The sequence below is a fragment of the Amphiura filiformis genome, chromosome 3, assembly GCF_039555335.1.
Source record: "Amphiura filiformis chromosome 3, Afil_fr2py, whole genome shotgun sequence".
Classification (NCBI taxonomy): domain Eukaryota; kingdom Metazoa; phylum Echinodermata; class Ophiuroidea; order Amphilepidida; family Amphiuridae; genus Amphiura; species Amphiura filiformis.
In genome coordinates this window covers 68782865-68808244 of record NC_092630.1, presented here as the reverse complement: position 1 = coordinate 68808244, position 25380 = coordinate 68782865, and the positions used below count along the sequence as shown (strand labels likewise).

The window sequence follows — 25380 nt, the reverse complement described above, 5'->3', positions numbered from 1 at the left end:
GAAAGCTCTAGTCTTATGACCAAATGCTCATTTCCATTGTCATACACTGAGTGAAAATATTCCAAGGAAGAGTGTTTAATTTAGATATTTTCTCTTTCAGAAAGTTCATAGTGACAACTAAAGCCTTGTTATATAGTCATGTGGGACCAAGTCTTGAAAAAGCTCACTCCAGTTCAGGCAAGGGCCATCAGTCTTGTGATCTTGATGAAGCAGAGGCAGATAGAAAGACATTGTGGAAGGGCGACTCCACTGCTGGCAAAACAAGATGGGACAGAGAGGCTGACTTCAAAAAGATAGGACAAGTGAGGGAGACTGAAATAAATGCAGAAAGGAGTAGTTAATACATGTCAATAGTATCAAGATGCAACTAAGTGTCTATTACTGTTTCATGCAAAAACCTAACATTTTCAAGGAGGAAAGCTTATGCGCAGCAGGCTTACAGGAGTGCATTATGCAATACAACACTAAGCGAGTCCGAGTCATAGGAGGGAAGTAAAAAAAGATCTTATATTTTGGTATATCTCAAGAATCACAAGACTTGTTGGGTTACAAGTGCAATATTTGAATAAGTTATTGGCGCTGTAAATTTTGTAATGATCCACAATCACAAATATTATATTATGAACATGTAGTGTGACCCAACACACCTGAACGAAGCTCTTGTTGGGAGCGTTCAACTTCAAATTTGTGTATTTTGTCATTCAAAGTTTTTATTTTGTAAAAGTTGATGGCAAAACATTTTATAAAATATAAATTTGTTGCCTCTGGGTCTGAATGAATAGGTTATATAAAAATCATCTCACAACATCAGTTTGGGCTCAAACTGTTTTATTTATTTGATGTCAAATACTTTCAACAAGTATTCAATCTTTTTCATACCTTTTTTATGTGATAGAGGTGTCATCAATGTTAGAATAGATAAAAGGAATGCTTGAAGTCAACAAATTTCTAAATATAGGCCTATGATTACACTTACTATATTCTACGATGGTTTGAATTTGATATAAAAATAATTCCAGACTTGCATTCTTATCCATAAATCTGTTGTGACTGACAAAATTGTAGTATTATGACTAAAACAATGGTACAGTACCCTGGGGCTGCTGCACCTTCATTTTTAGTTTAGGCACTACCTTGAACAATTAGGCCTACATCTACATTCTACAACGTAGTAGAACAGAACAAAAAAACCAACATGATACTCTTACAAACTTTTGATTACTTGATACATTTACAATTTCATCTTTATGATTTACTTACATGTATGATATTCTACTTAGTTTGTATTGTTCCAAAGTCAAGTCAGTGGTCATTTTAAATTAAATTAAAATTAATTTTAAATGTACAATACTAAAAACATAAAATACTATGATAAATAATGATTCATAAGGTTTTTCAGGCTTGCTCTTTTAAATATATCAAGAGTTATGTGGTAGGAATTACAAGATGGCAATACATTTTGCAAATTTTATGTACCAAAGATAAGAAATTTCAAATATGCAATACAAACCTTTTTCAGGCCTTACATGATAATTGTTCCACAACAAAGCATACAATTTGTTGGAAGTAACAGTTTTTATATATATAAAGGGACAAACTAATTTACGGAGCCCTATGAAGAAAACTAGTTTCACTAGGGATGATGGTGTTAGGTGTTGATCATGTTTTGTATCTCTTTCAAATGTAAATATTTAATTTGTATACCTCAATATTTAATATCTGAAGCCAACTTTCCCTTTTATTACAGATTAGGGAAGGGTAACATTTATAACTAAATTGTTTACTTTTACAGGCTCCAATCTTTTTGATTTGTTCAATAGGCCTATACCTTTAAAAGAGGGGGGGAGGGGCTTTAAATGACCATATGGGTGTCCCTTGAATTTTACACAACTGAGTTTGACCATTTCAGCTCTGAAAAACCCAAATTGCTAACTCCTTCCATTTCTGTCCCCCCCCCCTCCCAAGGAAATTTTCAAACCAGCCTAGAAAGACCCTTGATTTTGACTGTTCGCAGCTCCTAAAGACCCCTTTTACCAATACTTTTGTCGGCTTCCAAAGGCACACCATTTTAAGATCTTCGGAGAGCATACCCACCCAAAAATTATAATGTGCCTCCCTCAGGAAAAAAATCTACAGAAAAATAAATATACATATAAATTAAACTCCAAACATTACACAAGTTGAGATGCAACATCATAATTTCCCTGATTTTACCATGTACTTGCCCCAGGGCAAACCCGTGTAGTTCTTAAAAACGGGCACCAGAAATCATTTCTAGCAGCATGCAGACTGTGTTTAACATTACCGCAACCCTGGTTCCATCCAAGAGCATCTACTGATGATGTACATATATGTCAATGAAGTCTTTACTGATCAATTTGTTTAGTTTAATCAGAACACATCAAGAAGTTGGTGCTGGGAGACCCTATCTGCAATAGCTGCCACGTGTCATATCTTTAGATGTGTACAATACAGAATAGTTGCAGAAATGGTCAAATGTCTACAGGGCAGCTATTGCAGATACAGCCTTCTTGTACTATCCCCATGATATCGAGGCACTGGTTTACCCTGGTTTAATGTAATGATTAGCACTTTTTTGAAGCAATATATTTAATATATTAATGTTCTTGGTCATTTAAAAATATGTTGCGGTAATTTCCATTTTATTTTTGTAATTATCAAATATCAAAGATAAAACCTTGTGTTTCAAGCTACAGTATTTTTTTTTTCACTACAACTCAATTAAAAAACAATGACAGTATAATGTAATAGCCAAAATGTAAATAATTAATTACATTAATAATACAAATCTGCAATAAAAACATTGTCAATCCCACTGAAATTTTTGAAGATTAATATTGGTAGTGGTTAAGCATAAAAGAACCAAAAGAAACAAATCATTATGACCATTGAAAAACAACACAAACCTCGCACTTGGGTAAATGAACAAAATCAAGGACTTTTTATGGGTATAGTAACGCCACAATTTTGAACGGAATCAGGAAGTTATCAAACCTTAACCAGGTGTAGGAAAACTGACCAAACATAAAAGCTTTAATGCATATTTCCCCTCTGGGCTAATTTCATAATTACCCAAGGTGGTGCCTTCTGTCAAACATAGGTCATAATTGGCATGGAAGCAATTACTTCATGTATTAGGACCAATTGGATGTCAGTCCATCCTGTGTCATTACATTTGAAAATTCAATTGTTAAAAAATATCACTCTGCTATTTAGTCCTAGCTACAATATTAGATCCTCCATGAAGGCCAAAAAAAGGTGTGTCTATCAAACCTGTGTGCATAAACATGTGAAAGCCATCCTAGCGCAAAGCTATGCGTTTGGCTTTTTTACAGGTTTTTAGGACCAATTGGATGTCAGTCCATCCTGGTCATTCAATTTTCAAATTCAATTATTAAAAAATATCACTCTACCTCTAGAGCCATAATGTGTGATTTGTTTCATTTCCATGTTTATCATCGGGTCCAAGCTACAACATTGAATCCTACATGAATGCTGCTAATAAGGCAAAAAAAAAAGGTTTGTTATCTAACCTATGTGCATAAACATGTGAAAGCCATCCTAGCGCGTAGCTATGCGTTGGGCCTTTTTTACAGGTTTTTGTAGTTATTAACCAAAAATGTGGTTGCATCAGCAAAAAAAATAGAAAGTGGGCTTATGCACACACACACCCAACCCACACCAAAGCACGCACACACACACAAAAGCATAGCACATAGCTTTTTTGCCAGTTTCATACATGGAGTTACATACAGGGTGAGAAATTACTCTCCAATACTAGAGTGGACATGTTATGCATGTGCAGCCAGTTAAACCAATGCAAGAGTCAATACCCCACACTTCCACCTCTCTGCCAGTCTGCCACTTCTTGCAAACATTCTACCAGATCTTTGAGCCTTCACTTTCTACTTCCTTATGACCTTTGTTTGTCAGTTTCTCAGTCCCACTATTATCTCCAACACAACAGTAATGTTCCCAAGGCCTTTGTTACCTCAGCATCAGTTACCCCCCCCCCCCAGTTTCACAAAAATCGTAAGCAGGATCTCCAATTTTAATATGACAAAAATCGTAGAAAATCAAATTGTTACTAAAAATCAATAGAAATAATTATACCATATTTTTTGATGAAATTATTGGCACACCGTAGCACATAACATGATGAATAATTCCTGATCTTGCCTGCGACTACATTCCTTTCTTTTGTTTTCAATCAAATCATAAACATAAACAGTTGTCCCCGCTATCTGGGGACTAGCTGAAATTGACTTTGACCCATATATTTTCTGAGAAAGATAAATACAATGAAACTTTGATCTTAAATATCCTCATGTTACTTAGGATGATATTGCCAGAAAAGTAGCATTGTTGAAGGGCATACAAATACAATTCATGAGTTTCCTCTCACTTGAATTTTTAGTTTAAGCTAAAATCTAGCTTACTTTTTGATAGCTTCAGTCTCAATCGGTGAACTCTGCCACACACAAAAATTGTTACTATTTACTGGAACAACTTTGAAACAATCCTACAGAATGTAAAACAAATGTGCTTGGTACAAAAAATATCACAAAGAAGGTGACAATGTTGCTTTTGAAATGTTTGTAATTTATATTTAAAATGTTTGTAATTTGTATTGTACCATAGGGTTAATTATGTATATCTTGTTTAAAAAATTCCATAGTTTGATGAATTTCTGTGTGAAAAAAAAAATCACCCAGTCATTCAAGAAATTACAGTGTCAAACATTAAGATGATAAATTATGGAATAAGTTTAATGAGATTTCTACAAATTACAACTTTTTAAACCCAAAATGAGTTATGAGAACACTAGTGTATTGATAAGTTGATAAGCCATATTAGCCAAGGAGGTCATTAAAGCTATTAGATGGCAGGGAAGTAGCCCTCAAAGAGGACCCTGAACATTCACCAACATACAAAAAGTTTACAATAAATTTTCTAAGGACATTATTTTATGAAAACTAACCACCACACACTATACACTATTAAAGTTCCCAAATAATCTTATCAAAGAAAAGAGGACGCTGTGCAGTAGTAATTGCCGGTATGGCCCTGAAAGCAAAGAAAAATATTAATGAAACGTAGGATATGCTTCGTTGAGTGCATGCTACACAAGCAGTGACTATGTCTATCAATCATCTTGTCAATCAAATTGAGTGACTTAACTACTTCATGCATATTCATGTTTATTCCGGCTTTGGGCCAGAGGGAGACGTACAGGATTTGGCCTTTATTCAAGTCTCACTGGTCATATTTTCAGAAACCCATGAACGTAATGCAGTCTTTCAGTATATAATATCATATGATCTAGCGGTTTGCACAGGCACCTTTTCATTTCTTTTTCATTTCTTAACCCAAAAATACACTACAATAAATGGGTTTGTGGATGCAATAGGCAAATTTATCAACAAATTTCTTCCAAATTATTTTTTTTTCTCTTGTAATGTGCCAATGTAATATTATGCAGCAAAATCAGTCTGTGTGTAAATCTATATATAATTTACTTTTCTTCCATACTGATGGATCTGATAGCCATGTACGAGACCTGCTCCCACAAAACTCTGATGAAGTCAGTAAATTATGAATTGGAGATATATGTCCCAATTTAAAATGCTCAGATTGTAAGCTTTAAAATGATATATCACATAGCATCAGCCAATTTTAAAATCTTATTTTTAATCTTATGGTCTCTCTTAATGAGCACTGTACCACTTGCTTGGTTTTATTCTCTACTTGGATTATATCACATATTATGATTGCTACATTTCTTGTCACTTGTTTCCTATTGAATTTTGGTATGCTTATTGGAATGTATCGTAAATAAAGCCGTAACAACTTTGTCCAGGTTTTGTGGGAGCAGGTCTCATATTTGGGACAGGGCAAAATGACTTTTTGGATTCACCACTTCTGATTTTTCTTTTTTGATTGTTTTTAGGCAACACATTAAGATTTTTTAGTTTTCCTTTCAAAGAGGAAAGGCACATTATTTTTTACATTATTTTTTATATTTTAATATCATTTTTTATTATATTTATATTATTTTCAATATATTTTCCGTTCATTGCTGAAAGATGATTGATAGATTTGAGATATTTTGACAAAATTACTCATTTTACTTGATTCCTAAGTATAATTGTGCTTGCTGAACCAATATTCTAAGATAGTGAATACCCACTAGATTCAAGTGTGCTGCATAGTGTAATAGTTTGAAACCTATATACATCTTTAACATACAGCTACTGGAATCATACAGAAAAAATGATGGTATAATACTAAGACTTTGTAAGGTCTAATCACAGAGATGAATTCACTGATGATGTCAGACTATACTATTGACAGCAATGATGTCATGTTCCCTTCAAGTCTCGACACCGTGTTGTAGTAGCGTAGCAGAATACCTGGCTTGCAGCAAAATAGATCAAAGCCACGATGTTCAAATATAGATTGGGAAAACCCTTGCGGTTGTCCAGATGAAATAACCATATTATATTGATTGTGTAACTCACATTGGCGATTACATAACCTGTATTTCTGAGCATGGCTTAATGTTTTATGTGGGTGTGGGGGGAGGGAGGGAGGGGGTGGAAGTATAAAGTTTCTACAAATATCATTCCAAGCAACACAAGTTTCCTGTTATTGTACAAAGATTTTTTTTAATCAATGAGGTAGGTATAGAAGAAAACATCAAATAACTCCAGTTGATGTGAAATACAGGTCTAGGCCAGGTCTAGGAGTTAAACTAAGATGAAACAAACAGCAAGGTACTTGTTTATGGTACTGGTTCATTGGGCTTCATCTTGAACTGAACACTAATTTTTAAGATTGATTAACCAGGGGTCAATGAAGAATAAAAATATTCTTTTCTTGATAAGACTGCCAGATAATTATACCAATAGAGGGCAAATTTTGACAAGAAGTTGTCCTTGAATAACGAAAGTCAACATGGGAACTAGAGGTATCCTCAGTCTCAGAAAAAGCACATTGTCCCTGGTTCCTGTCTATTTTGAGCCCTGCCTAGGCCTATGAAATGCAATTCTTTCGACAAGGAAGTGCAACTTTAATGCATACATCCCCACGCCGCACAAACAATACATTAAGCCTACTTTTCAAACTCGTATTAGACATAACTATAAAACATATTACCGCTTTCCCATAACTATGGCACACGTCAGTATGTCAATGTGATGATTAATATGACTTTTTACCAAGAAATTACATAATATTCCATTGTTTTAGTAAAATCCTGGCTAAAACCTTATCCCCCAGGGTCTTAATTGTCCACCAGTAGACAAATTGAAGACACAACATAAATGGAGTGGTATATTAGCAAATGAGTGACAAAAATCATAATTGAACCCGCAAACTGAAGAGCCATAGTTCACATGTAAAATATCAATGGTTTATGATGATTCTTTCACCGATTCCCATTCATATTTATTAAGAGTTTGGAAAACTTCCCTGTAAAACAGTTTCAATAAATTAAACTTTGGCCATCCATGCCCAGCCAAAAGATGCTGAATGATTATAGATTTAAAACTTTGTTGCTAGAGACAGGATGAATCAATGCAAGCATGCCAAGATGTTGATGTCTACTGCCTAAACACCGCAGGGGCAAATGCACCGGACATGCATCAATATTTTGTCCATTGATTTGCCTAATACAGTTTTATAACCTAATTAATACACAACTGAGAAAAAACACAATTTTTGGCAATTTTATTGCTAAATTGTCACAAAAGCATCCACCTTCGACAGAAGACTAATCAGTCTTATGGAATGATTTACTAAAAATTTTAGCCTAAATTACCAGAGCAATGCATGTTTTTTTTTAAGGTAACCAATATGAAATGCTTTCTAAAATGCGTTATATATGAGGTTCAGATACCAAGTTTTGCTCATCTTTCATGTTGCATTGCATACCAAAAATTACATGTCATCCTGCATTTCACAAGAAACAATCTAAAACTAAAAGAATCTTCCTTATTACCTGATGGATGAGCTACCTTCTCATTTATACCATTGTCATGGGGGAAAATATGTGAATAAAAGAAATCTGATGCTGAATGGCTGCTTCAATAATGACACTTGTTCCCAAACCAAGCAGCACCTATAGACAAATCCAACAAGCCAAGTGATGGTCAGAATTTATTTGGCCATTACTGGGTCCCCGGCGCACCAATCTGGTGTTGTGACTGCCCAATTGGGTGGATTAAAGCCGCTTCAAAAATCGATGTTATATTGTATTGTAAACTTTCATCATTCTTTTGTCTACGTGTAACATGGGTGATGGAATGCAGATTAAAATTCCCGCCAAGGACGCATCATTTCATATTTCAAGTGAGATATACTTTTAAACGGGACCCAGCTATGGCTGCCATTGAGGTGTAGGAATGCATGAAATTGGATTCATCTATATATACATGACAAGTTCTCATTGATTTCAAATCCTTACCTCTTCCTCTTCTTCCTCTTCCTCATCCTCATCAGTTCCATTTTCTCCATTTTCCACCTTCCGCTGTAAGTAATGCATAAATAAAATACACCAGAAGGCAAGGTCAGGAGTTTTGTTTATTTTGAAAAAAAATGCCTGAAGAGTAACCCCTACAACAGTGATTAACCACTCTTTGGTTAACCTCAAGTTCAGTATTGACATCGATGCTTTTTCGCGGTTGTATTGCAGCATGCCAACAAACCATCCTTGTATGCTATTAAACTTTACCGTGCAATTTGATGCAGTGACCAGCGTAAAACACACCCATGTCACTACTGAACTTAAGGCAAATCAATGTATAAGTTATCCCTCAATATGAACAGGACAGTATAGGACATTAAGGAGTTGATACCCTGACACCCTACCTTTTGGGAACTGATTACAATATAAATGTATACTGCCCTACCATGACAAAGGAAGGGACAATTTTGACTTGCTGAAATATGAAGCAAAACATGTATTTGTAAGATTTTCACATGAGCAAAATGAAACTAGAAAAAAAAGAGCGCAGCGATTTATAGTGCAATACGCAGGCACCACGCCTAGCCCTGGATCCACAAGCCTCAGCACACTTTACAGGTTGTCGTTGACCACTACGACCCCACATCATTCCATAAACCATTAAACAACCAGGGACTTGCAGCTAAGACGTGCGCACCCTGGACATTCCACAATAGTTATAACGAGACAATTAGCAGTAAGTTCCAAAGGAATTTCAAGCCAACTCAAATTTTTACACAAGAGCATATTAACCACTGCCGGGGTTCAAACCCGCAACCTCCCACACAGTAGTCGGGCACCTTATCGTGTACTACATTGTGTATACTTCCTTTGTGGTGGATCTTCAGACATCAAGACTTTGTGTATACAAAAAGCATAGGAAGTACTTGTCATCTGGTTTTTCAAGTTTTCAAAGATATAACTGAACCAAACTTATAGGGTGGATGATAATAGGTACAACTCCCAACTCATAGTGCATAGTGCATTCACCTAATTCTTAATGAGCCATGGGGAGCTGAAGTTATGTTTTGGAGCTATTAACAACATTTGCCAGTTCCAAGATACCTTTCTCAAACCTTGGCGATTTTTGCAAGTCATTTTAATAGGTTTTTTTAATAGGAATTAGTTTAACCCTTCAACAAGAAATTGTAATAAACATAGCAATATTTTGGATTGTTCCAAGCTTTGATTTATAGTTTGTGTCAAGTAGCATGAGCCAGGATCATGAGAGAAGCTTTTCATTTGGTCTGCAAGCTGCATGCTTCCTCAGTGAGCTAGTATTTGCATTAAGACTAAGTCTGTTCTTGTTAAGGGATCAAATACTTAACACTCCTTGAAATAAACTTCATAAATCTAATGATATGTACTTAAAAGTGTATGTAGCTAGGAGGAAAAGTTGTCATTTGAAAATTTTAACATTGAAGAAATACATTTTTCCCAAAAAGCCCTGCATCATTAGATTTATATTTACTTTAAGGACTGTTAAATATCAAAAAATATTTTTTTAAATAATTTGTCTAAAATTTGCATTACATCGCAAATTCCAAAAAATAAAAATTATTCGATATCAGAGAAGGACACTCCTCATATTCAGAATGCAATTTGGTGTGTATGATGTGCTCTCAGGTTTGCTATCTGATTCCTTAACATATGGGATCCACCAAAATTGCAGCACAGTACATGGGATGAAAATACCCTGCATATATCATTAATTTTCTTCATATATATTTGTCTCTTTCTCTAAAAGTACAAGTTTCATTTGAATGAACATGGCAGTATGCAATCTCTTTCACAGGACAAAATGTGGGCAGTAAAAATACTGCGGGTGAAAATACTGCAGGGTGAAATTCTACGGGGTGAAAATACTGATCAAACCAATCACGCAACATCGGAAATACCGACCAATCTGGGAAGATTCACTTCCGCATCACACAGTGTATGCGGGGCGTTCATCATGCCATTTTCATTCAAATGAAATTCATACTGTAGGTATGTATTCAGGACTCACCTTACTCACCTTCTTGGCACCATTCTTCTGTGCAGATGCTGGTCTCTTCTTGCCCTTTAGTTCTGACATGCTAATTTCTTCAACATCTGTAGACTCATTCATTGTGTATTCTTCATCTTCTTCAATTTCTGCAAGTACATTTGAAGAAACATATTATACGAAAATCACATTAGCTTAGCCAGTTTCATTTGCAATGACAAAACCACCATAAGATTCAGTGTTGGTTGGTTTATATGCCTCATTGTAATTCCTTGCCAGGCCTGATTTCAAGTTCTGCCCAACTGCACCACCTCCATGTTAGTCACTTTATTGGATCATTATTATCAAGGCAATACTGTTTATTTATCCAAATATAACATTTGTTGTCATTAAGGGGATCTTTTCTTAGGAAGATCCCGACTTCATAACCACACAAAAATATAAGTGATAATTTCTTGTACTTACCCATTGCATGTGTGCCTGTGAGGTATATTGGTCCTGAACCTGATTTCAGTCTCAGCTTGCATGGAGGGAGCAATGTAATGTACTTACCCATTGCATGTGTGCCTGTGAGGTATATTGGTCCTGAACCTGATTTCAGTCTCAGCTTGCATGGAGGGAGCAATGTAATGTCTAAAGGACACTAGATATGAAAACAAATAAACATAAAAATATCATTATTAGTTAAGTTTTGACATTAATGTGACTCGATACCATACATATGCAGTCAAGTTAGCTCAATCAATAAGGCATTAACCATGGTGTGAGAGGTTGGGTTCGAACCCTGACAGTGGTTAGTACGTTCTCAAGGAAAAGTTAACTTGAAATTCTGCTGGACAAGGAACTTACTGCTAACTGTCTTGTTGTAACATGTACAAAACTCGGGGAGCTGATCCAGTGATCCTGGTTGCGAAGGTCAATTGCGGCATGTCTAGGGTGTGCGCTTCTAAGCAGCAAAGTCCCTAAGTTGTTCTTAAATCGTTTATGGAATGATGTGGGGCCGTAGTGGTCAGTGACATAAAGCATGCTGTGGCTTGTGGATCAACGTCTAGGCATTGTGCCTGTGCATAGCAAACTATACATCATAACACATTTTTTAAATAATCACAGCCATTTCTAGAGGTACATGTAACCCGTTTCTCAATCACCACTTGTTCATGACCATGCAACTATACATCCATCTACTTGCATTTTGACAGGGCTTTACTTAAAATACATTTGAAAACTGGATGTACATCAACTCCCATTAATTGAGTACAGGTTTTGAGGCTTTTCAGGTTAAGGACAATGTAACTTGATTTAAACAACATTTCCTACATCAGCCACAAAATCCTGCCAAATAAAAGCATCCATATAAATTCCTGTAAAATGTACAGGATGCAAATTAAAAATGATATTAATTTTTTGAAAATGTTTACGCTCTCCTGTAATGGGATTGAGCACTCTTCCTCTCAGGTATTCAAATATGTATTTCAAAATCCCTGAATTTGCTAAGTTTTGGACACTTTCAGTTTGACACTAAAATGACTCAATCTCACTTTTGTACAGAGTAACCTTTTGGCTACTTCTGTCCTTAAGTTGTTTGTATAATTAATAATCTACTAAGAATTAGGTGCTTCAATCGATAACATTCAACACCTCAAAATATGAAAAAAACATTTGTGACTCACTGAATTAATACAAATGAAAACATAACTTACAAGTGAATTAATTGATTATTGCCATGTTCAATATAGAATTGCAGGCACTTCAAAACCACATTGATTGCATTTATAAATACTAGATTGGCGCCAAAGTGTTTGATTAATAATTCTATTTTGACTAATAAATGATTACTATTTCAAATTGAATGAGTCATTGTGAAATAGGTGTCAAAATTAGATCATATTCTATCAAATAAGTGAAGATAACTGTGATACCTTCAAAGATACTTTTAAGGTGATTCATCACACCAAACAGCCCTCTTCCCAAGTTTAAATGTACAAATACTAGTAAATGATTGAGGTTGAAGAGTGCCTTTAAGGTCCATAAGCAGGTGCTTTGGGGTGGTGCGGATTTTGAAGGTTGTGAAAAGTGTACCTTCTTACCAAACTTTGGAACTCGTGACCAAAAAAGCATAAGAAACATGATGTTTTTGCTCACTACACTTGCAAATTGGGATTTTTGAGGACTTTTTTATTACTTTTGCAAATTTGGGGGTTGCATCCCCTGCATACACAATGATTCTATCATTTTCATATAAAAACAGGGAACATCTATTTGAGCTGAATAGGGATGATACTGGGGGGCACTCCCATATATTGACATATGTTATGTGCCCATGAAAGCTCATGAAAAACCCTGTATTTTTGGCAAATCCTACACCCAATGACCTCGTAACAATTTTCAGTAACAACATTGAATGACCCCCTTTCTTGAACAATTAGTCCTCAATAAATAAAATAAATGAGTTTTGTCTATTTTGTACTGTAAAATTGGGTAAAAAGCTATTTTTTATTGTCAATGATGTGAAATTTTAGGCACTCCCATACAAAATCACCCAATTTTTGACATTGCCAACACCAAATGATCCCTTTTTTCTGAAAATTTCGACTTTGATAGACCCCTAGTTTCGTACGCTGGTGGGCACAGGTATGTCACTTTCATATTCGAGTGCCCCGATAATAGCGACCTGAAGTGACTTTGCAAGTCTGAAAAACTGCGTAAATTTGGGCTATAAGAAAGTCTCAAAACGGGCTAAAAATAAATAAATAAAAATGCAGAAATTTGAATTGACAAAAAGTAGGAAAGCCTACAATTGTGCATCCCTACAAATCAAATAGTTTTATTAACAACAAACTCATATTGACCATAAAAACAGCGGGCGCTGTCAGTCTTGGGCAATGACGTCATGATTATTTGTGATCAATTGTCGTCAGCCTTCATTGTATTACTGGGACGTCATTGCCCTGAACAATTTTTGTGCCCGGGAATTTTGAAAAAAATGGGCGTTTGTTTTGATTCATTTGTTATGGTCAATAGAGTTTATTTCTTTAAAATAAAACCATGTGATTTGTGCTTGGAAAATTACTTTTCTAACATGTGAGTTGGTGATCAGAAGGCCGTAATTTCTGAAAGTAGTCTTCATTTGTTAAAGGCAGGTCAAAGGGGAGCATGACCTAGTGGTGTTTGCACTCAAACAATGAGACAAATAAAGCTGACCCACAAGAGGAATGGTATGGATTCTATAAAGGAAATCCCAAGGCTTGATACAAGGGGTATCACTTCTGTCCCATGTGCAAGGCATGATTGTTGTCGGGAGGGGAAAAATACCCAAAACTTGTGTTTTAATAAATTATTGGCCTAAACTTAAGAACCGCAAGACCTATGGATTATAAATGCAATTATTGGCTTCATTGACTCACTTCCTGTAAACTGATTTGTTAGTTTCATGGCAAAAACTAAAAAATATGTCTCTTGTCATCCCACCGCCTTAAGCTTTCACCATTAAAGTCTTCATTTTCTTATAAAACCCAATGGAATGCATGATTAATAGAATATACAATATTTGTGAATGAAATTCGGATATTTATGATAAAATGACTTCACTATGAAAAAGATATAAAACAAAATAAAACTAAAAGCCTGTTAGCCCGCTTGCCAAGTGTAAAAACAAGCGCTTCATATTTGCACCAATTTGTTGCTTGTGGGCATGCTTGCGTGTTTGAGAGAGCTTGGTCACTTCATTTCCATACAGCACCAGTAAAAACAAACACTTTACTACATCAATACATGATTAGCCGGTGCCCATGAATATGACCTTGCGGTAACAACGCTTGGAGGATGAGCTAATTGTCCAAAGATAGATGCTTGAATGAAAGTCTATGGAGTGAGTCACTTTATCACTGAGAATCAATATAGTACAGCGACCAACAGATCTGGCCTTAATTACAGGCCATCTCTAAGACAAAGTCGTGGGTAGTGCTTTAATTATTTGATCTCTTTTGCAGGAAGGAAGGAATGAGGGACCATTAATAGAAATATAATACCCAAGATGAGCTAGCCCATTGATGTTTACTATCCGATTCTTTCATCGAGTTTAGAGCAAATCACTCCACTATTAACTGCAATAGTAGCTGTAGCTGGCTTGGTATGAGGCATATGATAGGTTGCAGCTATACATGTAGTAAAGGGATCGAGGGGTGAATTAACTCCTTGGCAAAAGTACATGTAATTTTAGCACAATTTGGGAAATCATTAATTACTTAGGTTAAGCAATTGAAAGCAATGTAGGTTTATGTTTGTTTTTAACAACATTTGGTGTACAATTTTATTTGTTCTAAGTACTGTAAAAGTGGACATTTTCATGGAACATTAATGTTGCACTTTTCGTGATTAACGCAGCTATCGCAAAAATAAACAATGCACAAATATATTATTATAATAATGAATGCATAGATCTATGTACAACTCAAAATCATGAATTCAAGAACAAATGAAAAAGTTCAAAATTTGCAAAAGGGCAAAAAATTACATGCCCTAAAAACATCAAACATATTCTTAGAATTTGATAACCCATTATAATAGGTTAACCTTTGGTCAGTCACAAATCCAAATTATAATTTGGAGTAAATCGTATTACATTAATATTTTAATTGTTCAAACACAAAATGACCTAGGCTTCAAACATAAAAGTTGGGTCTTTTTTTAAAATAGATTTAATAAATTTATGTTTAAATGTGATTTTGAACTTGTGTGTATATTTTAGAAAACCAGGATTTTCATCCATTTATGCTATGACATGCTCAGATTATGTAATAGTACAATTATATGGTGACTGGGACTGTTGATACTTTTGATTTCAACAGATTCAAAGCTAAACATAGGTACCATACAGTATTAGAGGATAATTGATATAGAAAAGCCATGGGTCCCAACAGTCCCCTTGATTTGGTAGACTCTGGTTAAAGGATGTTTTCATTTGATGCTTTATGTGTTGTCTATAGATTTATAAATATTTCAGGATTGCTTAATGTTTAAATACCATTAATCATTTTCTTGGCAAGTACCTTGCTGAAAATACAAAAATTATGTAGTACAATGTTATATTTTTCAAAATATTATTCAGCAGGACGTCTGTCATATGTATGACTTTGATATGTGGGGTCAACTTTGGTTCATTCTTCTTGGCGAATCCTGGCAATCATTGGCCTATGTTGTACAATTACTCATTAAAGCGCACAAAACAAACTGTCCATAATCATTATTGGACAAAATTATCACATAATTGGATCAGATTGATCCAATGTGAGTTTCAAAGCTTAGAAAACACCCCAGCTCAAACTTGACCAAAAGTAGGTTGACAGCACCATAAGAAATTGCTTTATACTTTTGACGGGAGCTTACTACTGTGATATTGATGAGGCGGAACAAACAACATGTATGACGCGTAGTTCAGCGACTCGACAACAGCAGATCCCATCAGCAGCCAATCAGAGACGAGTGCGTTTAATACAATGAATATGTGACATACGTGGTAAAGTCAAAGATTTACAGCAACCTCAAGGTTGGTAGTGACGTACGTGCATATTTCGCTGGTTGCAGTATCAAAATTACACCATGTACACGCAAACGAACAAGGGTGGTTTGTCGTCACACTTGCGGCACAACCACAAAAATGCATTGAAATCGCTATCAAATTGGAAACGAACCAATGTATATAGGACTTCGCCACTTCAAATGAGCCATAAATCAGGACAGTGTGTAATAGCAATTGTTTATTTTTCAAACATCAATGTTTATGAAAAGATACACGATTTTGCAAAATATTTTGGGGCCAAGGGATTTCCCCTAATTTCTGACAACATTTTGGTTGGGTTCAATTTATGTAACAGACCTATCAATTTCACTTGTTTCCTCTCTTCGTACATTAACAACACACTTCATCATTCACGTGTACACTACTTCCTACAAAGACACTAGCAGCCACTGACTGTGTTACTAAACTTTCTTTGCTCACAAAAATACATGTTTCAGTTCGAAATTGGATATAGGGTTGCCCAAAAAAGATCTTTAGACTCAGATGGCCAATTTAGTAAAACAGTGAAACATATGGGGTACATTGTATTAGAACTGCGTTGTTAAGAGGAATAATCAAGCTTTAATATGCCTAAATTTTAATTCACTTCAATTGTTGGATAAAAACAAGGATATGCTTCATCAAACAACAGGGTCAAAAAGAAACACTTTGGTTGATTTCTGTATTCGTCATGCATGGGGACTGTGTAGAAATGCATTAATTAAAAGTACTGTAATTGTAATACCCATACAAGATATAAAAGTATACATTTTTGGAAAGTAAATTAGTTGAAGAATCTAAATATAAACAGATTTGATGTGTAAAAACAATAATTCACACCAAAAAAAACCCCATGAAAGTGGTAAAATTGGATTTTTCTATCCACAAATCACCAATAGATATTCTTTTAAAAATAAGTACTGACCAATACTTGGGATCTTTTTATGATCTTTTCAGTTTCTGTTTCCGTATTTGTTTCCGTTTTTGTATGTCATTGTTATTCTGAAGTGTTGGCCTCCTAGGAGTGACCAATCTTTAATTCTAGCCTTTTATCACTAACTAATAACTTGAAGCAAGAGAATATTCGTATTTGTTTCCGTAAGTTATGTAAATTTCTGACTTCAAAACTCCAGGTAAGAGGGTATGTGCTCATTTAAATTTTACGGTCCAAAATTCATGAGAAATTGCATGGCTTCATTTACTTGTGTGTACTTACGCCTAGGCGTGACTTGCTCGCGAAAATAGTCTAGCATCAAAATATATACTAATCAGGTTTGCCAGGAAGTATTTGGTGGCTTTAGGCATGTACATGTATATAGGAATCCTTGTTCGTGCAATCGCACAAAAATTGGTCATACGATTATGTATAGATGAAACAGGGAATTCTTTTTGTCCCAAAATACACCTTAAAACTTGCGTGTATGATAATATGCAACAGATCAACTCACTTAATCCCTTGCGTTTTTGTTTCTGAACAAAAAACCTACGAAAACTGAAAATATTAAAAGACCCTTAGTATCACCTTTATATCCTGTTGGTCAAGCAGTATCTAATGAACTTTGCATTTGACAACATATACCATAACTCCGTCTCGCCAGTAATCGGCATACTATAGCTATAACACTGGTCAGAAAATATTGCCAATGGTGACAGGTTTTACTGTAGTGTAGTGGTCCACTTATAGGCAATTAATGGCACAATCCCTCTCAAAAGACTGGAAATTTGTGGTGGTCAGACATACTTGATCACAAAAATAGTTGTGGTCAGTCAAATTATGTCAAATTACAATGTCAAGTCTATGTAATATGTCCAGACAGTTTATATCAACAAAGACGTGCGTTTTGCCTTAAAGCTTTCACAATTTAGGGCATGTAATCTGTATGACTTGAGATTCTATTGAAACTTAATATTTTAGTAGGTCAATGTGGGTATGCAATTCCATTAATAACCTACTTGTTGTAATTATCACCCACAAACCAGGGGTGCATCTCACTAATATTTACGATGCATACATGTAGTAAGTCCTTGAAACCATCCAAGTCCAAACCCATTGCAACTCCAACATATAATCACAAGGTTTTGAATTAAATCAAATACCGGAACTTACATTTTTTGCAACTTGCTATGTTGCGTCTGAAACCATCAGACTTCATCAGGCAACTGACCGCTGGGCTGGTCATGTGACACTTTGAGACGGCTAGGGATTGTCTTGATGGCCCGGTCCCATGCGTGAGATAGGTTGTGTCTCAGTCCCCCTTTCTTATTATGACCAGTGTCTTTAAGGTGAAGGTACACGTCGGAGTTGTGGGCCTCGTTTGTGCTGGGCCTCCTATGTTGATTGAGTCTAGCTTTCAAGTCACATGACCAGCCCAGCGAGTCAGTTGCCTGATGAAGTCTGATGGTTTCAGACGCAACATAGCAAGTTGCAAAAAATGTAAGTTCCAGTATTTGATTTAATTCAAAATCTTGTGATTCTAATGACTGCATGACTGAGAATATTCACTATTTTTCCAACATATAATCCTACAATGGATTGGGACTTATAATGGGTTTTAGGAATGGTATATTGGAAATTTCTGTGAAATACACCTCAGATGTATCAAAATGTATCCTGTAAATACAAGGTGTCCCTGAAAAAACTGTATCGTTGGAAATTTAGTTGTTTGGTTATTTTAATGCCACAACCAAATATCTGGTGTGGATGAGGAATAATTCAGCTATCATATATTTTTTGAATTTTGACAACTGAAATATATAATAATTACCAAACTCACTCATTTTCAGACCTTTCCCTGGATTCAAATATCATGATCTGTATTCTGAGTGCTAATCACTGCGCATCATCAGTGCATGAGGCATCTATAGTCATTGACCGATATTTTACTCTGTGGAACGGGCTGAAAATGAGGTAGTTTCGTAAAATTCTTTTATTTCAAAAACAGGGTAGTAAATCATCAAAATGCAAATATCAAAAAGTGTGTGATAGCTGATATTTTCCTCAACCACTTAGTTATGTTTGGTTTATGCCTTAAAATATCCAAAACATTCAGTTTCCGATGATAAAGTTCTTTCAGGGACACCCTGTACATTGAAAGAAACTGACAATATGGCTTCACCTCATTGTGAGATACTTACATTTTCTTGGAGGTCTAATTTTAATGAGCATATTGGAGTTGTTAGTTTCTTGCTATTCCAATTTGTAGTTTCTACTTCAACAATGTTCCTTTCACCTTCCTTGGCATCATCACCTAGTACTACCTACAAGCAATCAAATCAACAATGTAATTTTAGCATATCTCATAAAAAAACCTTTCAAATAATAAGACATTTTCCAATAATCTTTTGGATTGTCCACTTTTACTATTTTGCATCTTCTCTGTGCAGATATATTTTTGAGCAGCAGATACACTTGTACAAAGCAGACACATACAAAATAGTATGGGATTCTTGGGATTCTTCAAGGGGCAAGAAATTTGTCCCAGTTGGGGGGGGAGAACAGGGTCCAAAAGAGGCCGATTTGAAATGAAATTTCATTCTTTTTCAGGGCTGTCAACTTTTTGGAATTGCTTGGCGTACCAGGACAGAATAATTGTTTGCCGACTAAATTCATTTTGACCCATGATTAGTTACACATGCAAGTCACTGTGCTCGAGAATCTAAAAAGTGGGTGGGGGTAGGGACAACTATTTATTTTTAGGATGTGTGAGATTTTACTAATTTGGCAGCTCTTGGCGTGAGATTGACTACCTTGGCATGAGACTGTGAGAAAGTGCCCGAATGCGCGAGAATCGCACCCAATGCAGCTCCGCTTTTTGTCTCAATTTCAACCAATAAAACTTTCTGAAGGGGCACTTGGTACCCCTGTCCCACTGCTGCTTATGCCCTGGTACACTGTGCAGAGCTTCAATGTTTGAAAGTGTATTTTTATTTTCATTCACTCAATATTACATTTACTGTCAGTGTTCAGGTGTCCGTCGCATGTATGCACCATATGTTTTTATTCAAAATACCAAACTATTACAAACTTCCATGAAAACCGGCCCTCTCATTCAATTTCCTCATATTCACCATGTTCATCAATATAATATAAAACTTTGAAACAGTTTCTACAAACCTGCTTAAGAAATAAACAGTGGTTATAGATAAAATCTTCATCTTCCTGATCGTCCTCGTCCATGGGGTTCCATGTGATCTCCTCAGCATCTTTGGATAGTTTCCCACCTAATGTTGAAAAAATAGCAACCTTTAATAATTATTTATAACCACATCATGACTCCAGGTTTCATGAGGCAGTAGGTACATTCCCTATGTCATACAAGTAATGCCTGAAAACATGATGAAAACTTAAACAAAACACCAATTAAGTTGTTTTAAAATTCGTTTGCACTTTGGTGCTTCAAAACCATAGGCCTACATTAAATTAATAGTGCAAAGAAATGCCACTTTAGATCATGCACCACCAGATGCAGCTTTCCAAAAGAAAGTCATATTGTTTAAGAAAATAAGAATAAAGGCTGTCGAATCAATTGCCTGAATCGTCCGTCACAACTCATCAATGGGCGTACGTGCAGGAAAAATGCAAAATATGTTTACGAGAAAAACACATTTGAAGGATATGCTACTAATAACATAATACCGTATTGGTCCGAGTATAGTCCCACCCGTTTTTTAGGTGAAAAATTTTCACAATTGGGGGTGGGATTACTCAATTTCAAAAAAAAAAAAAAATTATTGTATTTTTAATATGGAAATTGATAATTTGTATTCATGTCATACTCTAATTAATGATTTCAAAATGCATTGAATTTTGAATGCATTTTGAAAATAGAGTATGACATGAATACAAATTATCAATTTTCATATTAAAAATACAAAACATCTTGAATTTTTTTTTCTTTTTTTTTTAGGTCAACCATGAATGATCCTAGCATCTAGGTCTAGGTCCAGGAACACTCCAAAACCAAAAAAAGAACTTTTTTTTTTTTTTCTGGAATTTTTCGAAAAATGGGGGTGGGACTATACTCGAACGTGGGACTATACTCGGACGAATGTCTGGCGCCTGGAGGGTCGGTGGTTTGAAACCGCACCAGAGAAAAAGGTTTTTTTCTTCTTTCTTTTTTCCTTCCTTCTTTCCTTCCCCTCACCAAAAAGCAGCTAGGGTGTCAGGGTTAATATTAATCTCATTTGAATTCCTGGGTCTTTCCATATTGTCCTTGAGTCTTGACTATGCTTCAGTGGTCATGAAAGGCTTCAATTTAAGATAACCTCTGCCCCAATAATCCCAAGCTATTGTCTGAAACTGCTCCACAGAGAATGGTAGTCATGTCAAATATTACTATTCATCACTTCATCATGCTGTTTAAAAATGGCCCTAAAAAGAAAATGACTTTACTAAACACTGAAGACTTGAGTTTCACAGTCTATATGTACGTTTGGTGCAGACACTAACCTTGAACATCATTTTCGGAGGCGCGGAAGTACACCAAATTGGTGTCGGGTGACCTTTGACATTCTTTTGTGGCGAGTGACATGGTCTTTCAATTCACGCCGAGTGTCCTTGACAGGCTTGACTATGCTTCAGTGGTCATGAAAGAATTCAAAAGATAACCTCTGCCCCAATAATCCCAAGCTATTGTCTGAAACTGCACCTCGGAAGATGTATGGTAACAACTCAGTCCTCAAATGATAGTCATAACGACCAAAAGATAAGTGACTGACTATCAGTATCATTGAGGACTGAGTTCCGCAGTCTACGTTTGGTGGTGTAGTTTTATCCCAATATGATAAAATATTTGACTATAGGCTATCTGTGTGTAAGATTATTTAATTTTACACTCAAGAAACAAGACAAAATGAAGATTTTCTCATTTTAAGCTTACCCCATGTGTATTCCTTTTGAATTGGTGCTCCAATATGTCCAAACATTGTAGATGCTGTTAGGTATTTGTTGCAAATAGAGGTAAATCTTTTCTGGACAAATGCACACGTGGTGATGTCTATGCCTTTGTTGCCACGTCCCTGAGCGGAGTCTCTTCGAATCTTCTCCGAGGTGCCAAGAATTGGGAGTGTCTGGTCCAGAATGGAGCAACAGCTGTTTTCGCGGTATTGTGGTTTTTTAAAACACACTTTGACCTTTCAATGATCTGTTATGGAGAATAAAATGTCTTTAAAATTTAGATCAAAATTAAATATAAATATGTTTGTAAATAGAATAAAAATAAAATTACACGAAATAAATTTTATTATAATTATCAAATAATATTATAAGAAAATTTAGTGTATATAAATATAATGATTTTTCCCTATTTTGTAGGAGACTGAAATACACAGAGCTCCCCACAATATTTTCTAGTCAATGGTAAAAACTATTGCGATTTAAGTGCAATATCAGATATTTATTTAGTAGGGTTGGCCACGGTCAAAAAAAATTTTCTTGCTGAGGTGAAAGGACTTTTGTTGGAGGTTACAAAAATGCATTTCGAAAATTCAGCTGAAGTCCGTTGCCATGGCAACGGCCCGATTTGTGTTTTTTACAATTTTCGCCTATTTTGGAGCTAAAAAAGTGAACATTGCCCTAAAAAGGGCGCCTCGTTGCCTTAATATACAAGTTGGTATTTAAAAATAAATTGTATCATAAAAAAGCCCTATCCTTTTTCTATCTACAAACGAAGTTGTGTTTAGAGATTCGTTTTTTAAATATCGATTTCGGATCTGGCAACACTGCAAGTTTTTCAAATTTGAAAAATGCCATTTTTTACCGATTTGGGCGATACGAAAAAATAACTTTTGCGCTCACCTAGGATTTTGTCGTTATGGTTATTGGTAGAACATACCTTGCCCCCAACATATCTAATAAGAACAGCTTGGGGAAATTTATTTCTCTAAGGAAGGTGTTGCCAGAAAAACATACATTTTGTAAAAATTCAAAATTCTCATAAAAAGATAATTTGCTGCATTTTACCCTAGATTTAGCACATGTGATGTAATGAGTTGTATGTAGAGTCAGTTTATCATCATGGTCAACTATTCTGAATGTTTCGAAACAATAAATGAAGTTTAATTTTAATGCGGTGTTGCTAGATACCGAAAATTATGAAACCTATATTACGCCAAATAGCCCAAATAGGTCTAAGTTTTCATGTATGAATCTAGTCAATCCAGTTAAATCACGGTCTATTATTATAAATCATTTTATCATAATTTCACCTGTTCTGAATGTTTGGAAACAAAAAAGTTCATCATACAGTGTTGCCAGATGCCAAAAAGTAGAAAAGATATGTAAAATTCTGGTTTACCCTGTGTACCCTCCCTTACGAAAATGCAAGCAATGAAAAATGTGTGCGGAAGCATGCAGCACGCGTGCGGCAGTGTGCAGCACACGTGCAGATGTGTGCAGCATGCAAGCAAGGCCTGCTGGTAGCGTGTTCATGTGTGCGAACCAGCTGTGTGCATGCAGGCACCGCACACAAATATCCACCGCGCACACAATTTGCTTGCAGAACCTGCGTGCAGACTACCAATCTGTACGCAAATTACGTGCAGACTACACTTGTGTGCGGACAGTAGGACTGCATGCAAATTGCACGCATCTTGCATGCAGCACGCATATTGCTGCATGCATGCAGGATTTCCAGATCACAAAGTTAGAATGCTGCACGCATACAGGGTTTCCAGAAGCAGTAAAGGTAAAATGCTGCATGCATGCAGGATTTTCAATGACTAATTCACCTTTACACAACTGACATCAAGTCACAATTTGGCAATGATCTAGAAGTGAAAATATTTAAATGTTTACAATGAATAAATAAGATAGCCTTCGGACCAAAATTTTCAAGTATTTAACCTTCAGACCAAGATTTTTTGGCAGACCAAGAGGGGAGGGGGGGCAAGCAATTTTTGGCAGGCCAACAGGGAGGGGGCAAGCATTTTTGGCAGGTCTAGAGGGAGGGCAAGCAAATTCTTGTTTCGATAGTTGGCATTTCAACTTTGGGCCAATGTTGGAATGCCATTCCTGTTTTGATAGTTGGCATTGAAACACTGGGCCAATGTTGGAATGCCATTCCTGTTTCGATAGTTGGCATTGCAACATTAGGCCGATGTTGGAATGTCATTCCTGTTTCGAAAGTTGATATTGCAACATTGGGCCAATGTTGGGATTCCATTCCTGTTTCAATAGTAGGCATTGCATCATTGGCCCAATGTTGGAATGCCATTTCTTTTTCGATAGTTGGCATTGCAATATTGGGCCAATGTTGGTATGCCATTCATGAATCAACAGTTAATTGGCACTGCAAAAAATCAAAACAAAATTCAACATTTTTATAATGAATGTTATCAATATTCACAGTAAATTTGATCAATATTCATAAAATGATGCACTTTGGCCGGTTTAGTCATCAAAATATTGCTTATATTAACTTAAAACACTTAATCAAATGTGTACACCCCAATAGCTCAAATGGTAAAGCATCAGACTCCCATGCAGAAGGTCCCAGGTTCAAAATCAGGTAGGTTAAGTTAGATAAGTGACTTGTATAAAATTAAGCTAGGCAATTTTGGTTCATTGTGAAATGGCTAGCCAGGTTATGTAAGACTAATTGTAAGGACAGTATACACTGTTAACCATTATTTTTGATTTTTTTTTTCATGATTTTGTCTCGCATATATATGGCCATTACGTGCTGCACGCATGCAGTGCACGCTAATGGATTTGCATGCTGCATGCAAACTGCACACGCTCATGACCTGCACGCATGCAGCAAGCATCTGCACGCTTCCCTGCATGCGTGCCTCGTTCCAAATATACGCATCCGCACGCTACCAACTGCACGCGTGCTGCATGCGGTGCGGCACGCGTGCTGCTTGCATGCTGCATGCGTTCAAAAACTGCGTGCCATTTTCGTAAGGGCTGTGTTTTCAATATGTACCATTCTGGTTAACCCCTGGGCACCATATTTTCATAAAAGGAATTTTTTTTAAATTTGCCCCGAATTTAGTACATGTGATGTAATGAATTGTATGTAGAGTCACATTATCATCATGGACAACTATTCTATATGTTTCGAAACTTTAATTTTAATGCAGTGTTGCCAGATGCCTAAACTATAAAAAATATATGACAAGTTTTTATGTATGATAAACAATTTCTTTGATGATGCATCTAAAATACAATTAATTTATAATAAATTACGATATGACCCCTTTAACCATGTTAACCTATCTGTTTGTCAGTTGTGAATGTTTAACATAGTGTTGCCAGATGCCAAATACTAGCAGACATAGGAGGATTTTGTTAAAAATACACCATAC

The 25380-nt window shown here is 35.8% G+C and overlaps 1 protein-coding gene across 1 annotated transcript in view; it reads right to left on the bottom strand.

Moving 5' to 3' along the window:
* LOC140147455 (uncharacterized) overlaps positions 1-22206 on the bottom strand; it is a 122004-nt gene extending 99798 nt beyond the window's left edge. Inside the window, exons 1-6 of the mRNA XM_072169233.1 lie at positions 21951-22206; positions 20186-20292; positions 19207-19329; positions 10980-11157; positions 10545-10663; positions 8489-8551 (exon numbers count right to left, since the gene is read on the bottom strand). Of these exons, the coding sequence (XP_072025334.1) occupies positions 8489-8551; positions 10545-10663; positions 10980-11157; positions 19207-19329; positions 20186-20292; positions 21951-21996 (636 nt within the window). The 5' untranslated portion in view covers positions 21997-22206. The remainder of the gene's footprint in view (positions 1-8488; positions 8552-10544; positions 10664-10979; positions 11158-19206; positions 19330-20185; positions 20293-21950) is intronic.
* Positions 22207-25380: the final 3174 nt, after the last annotated feature.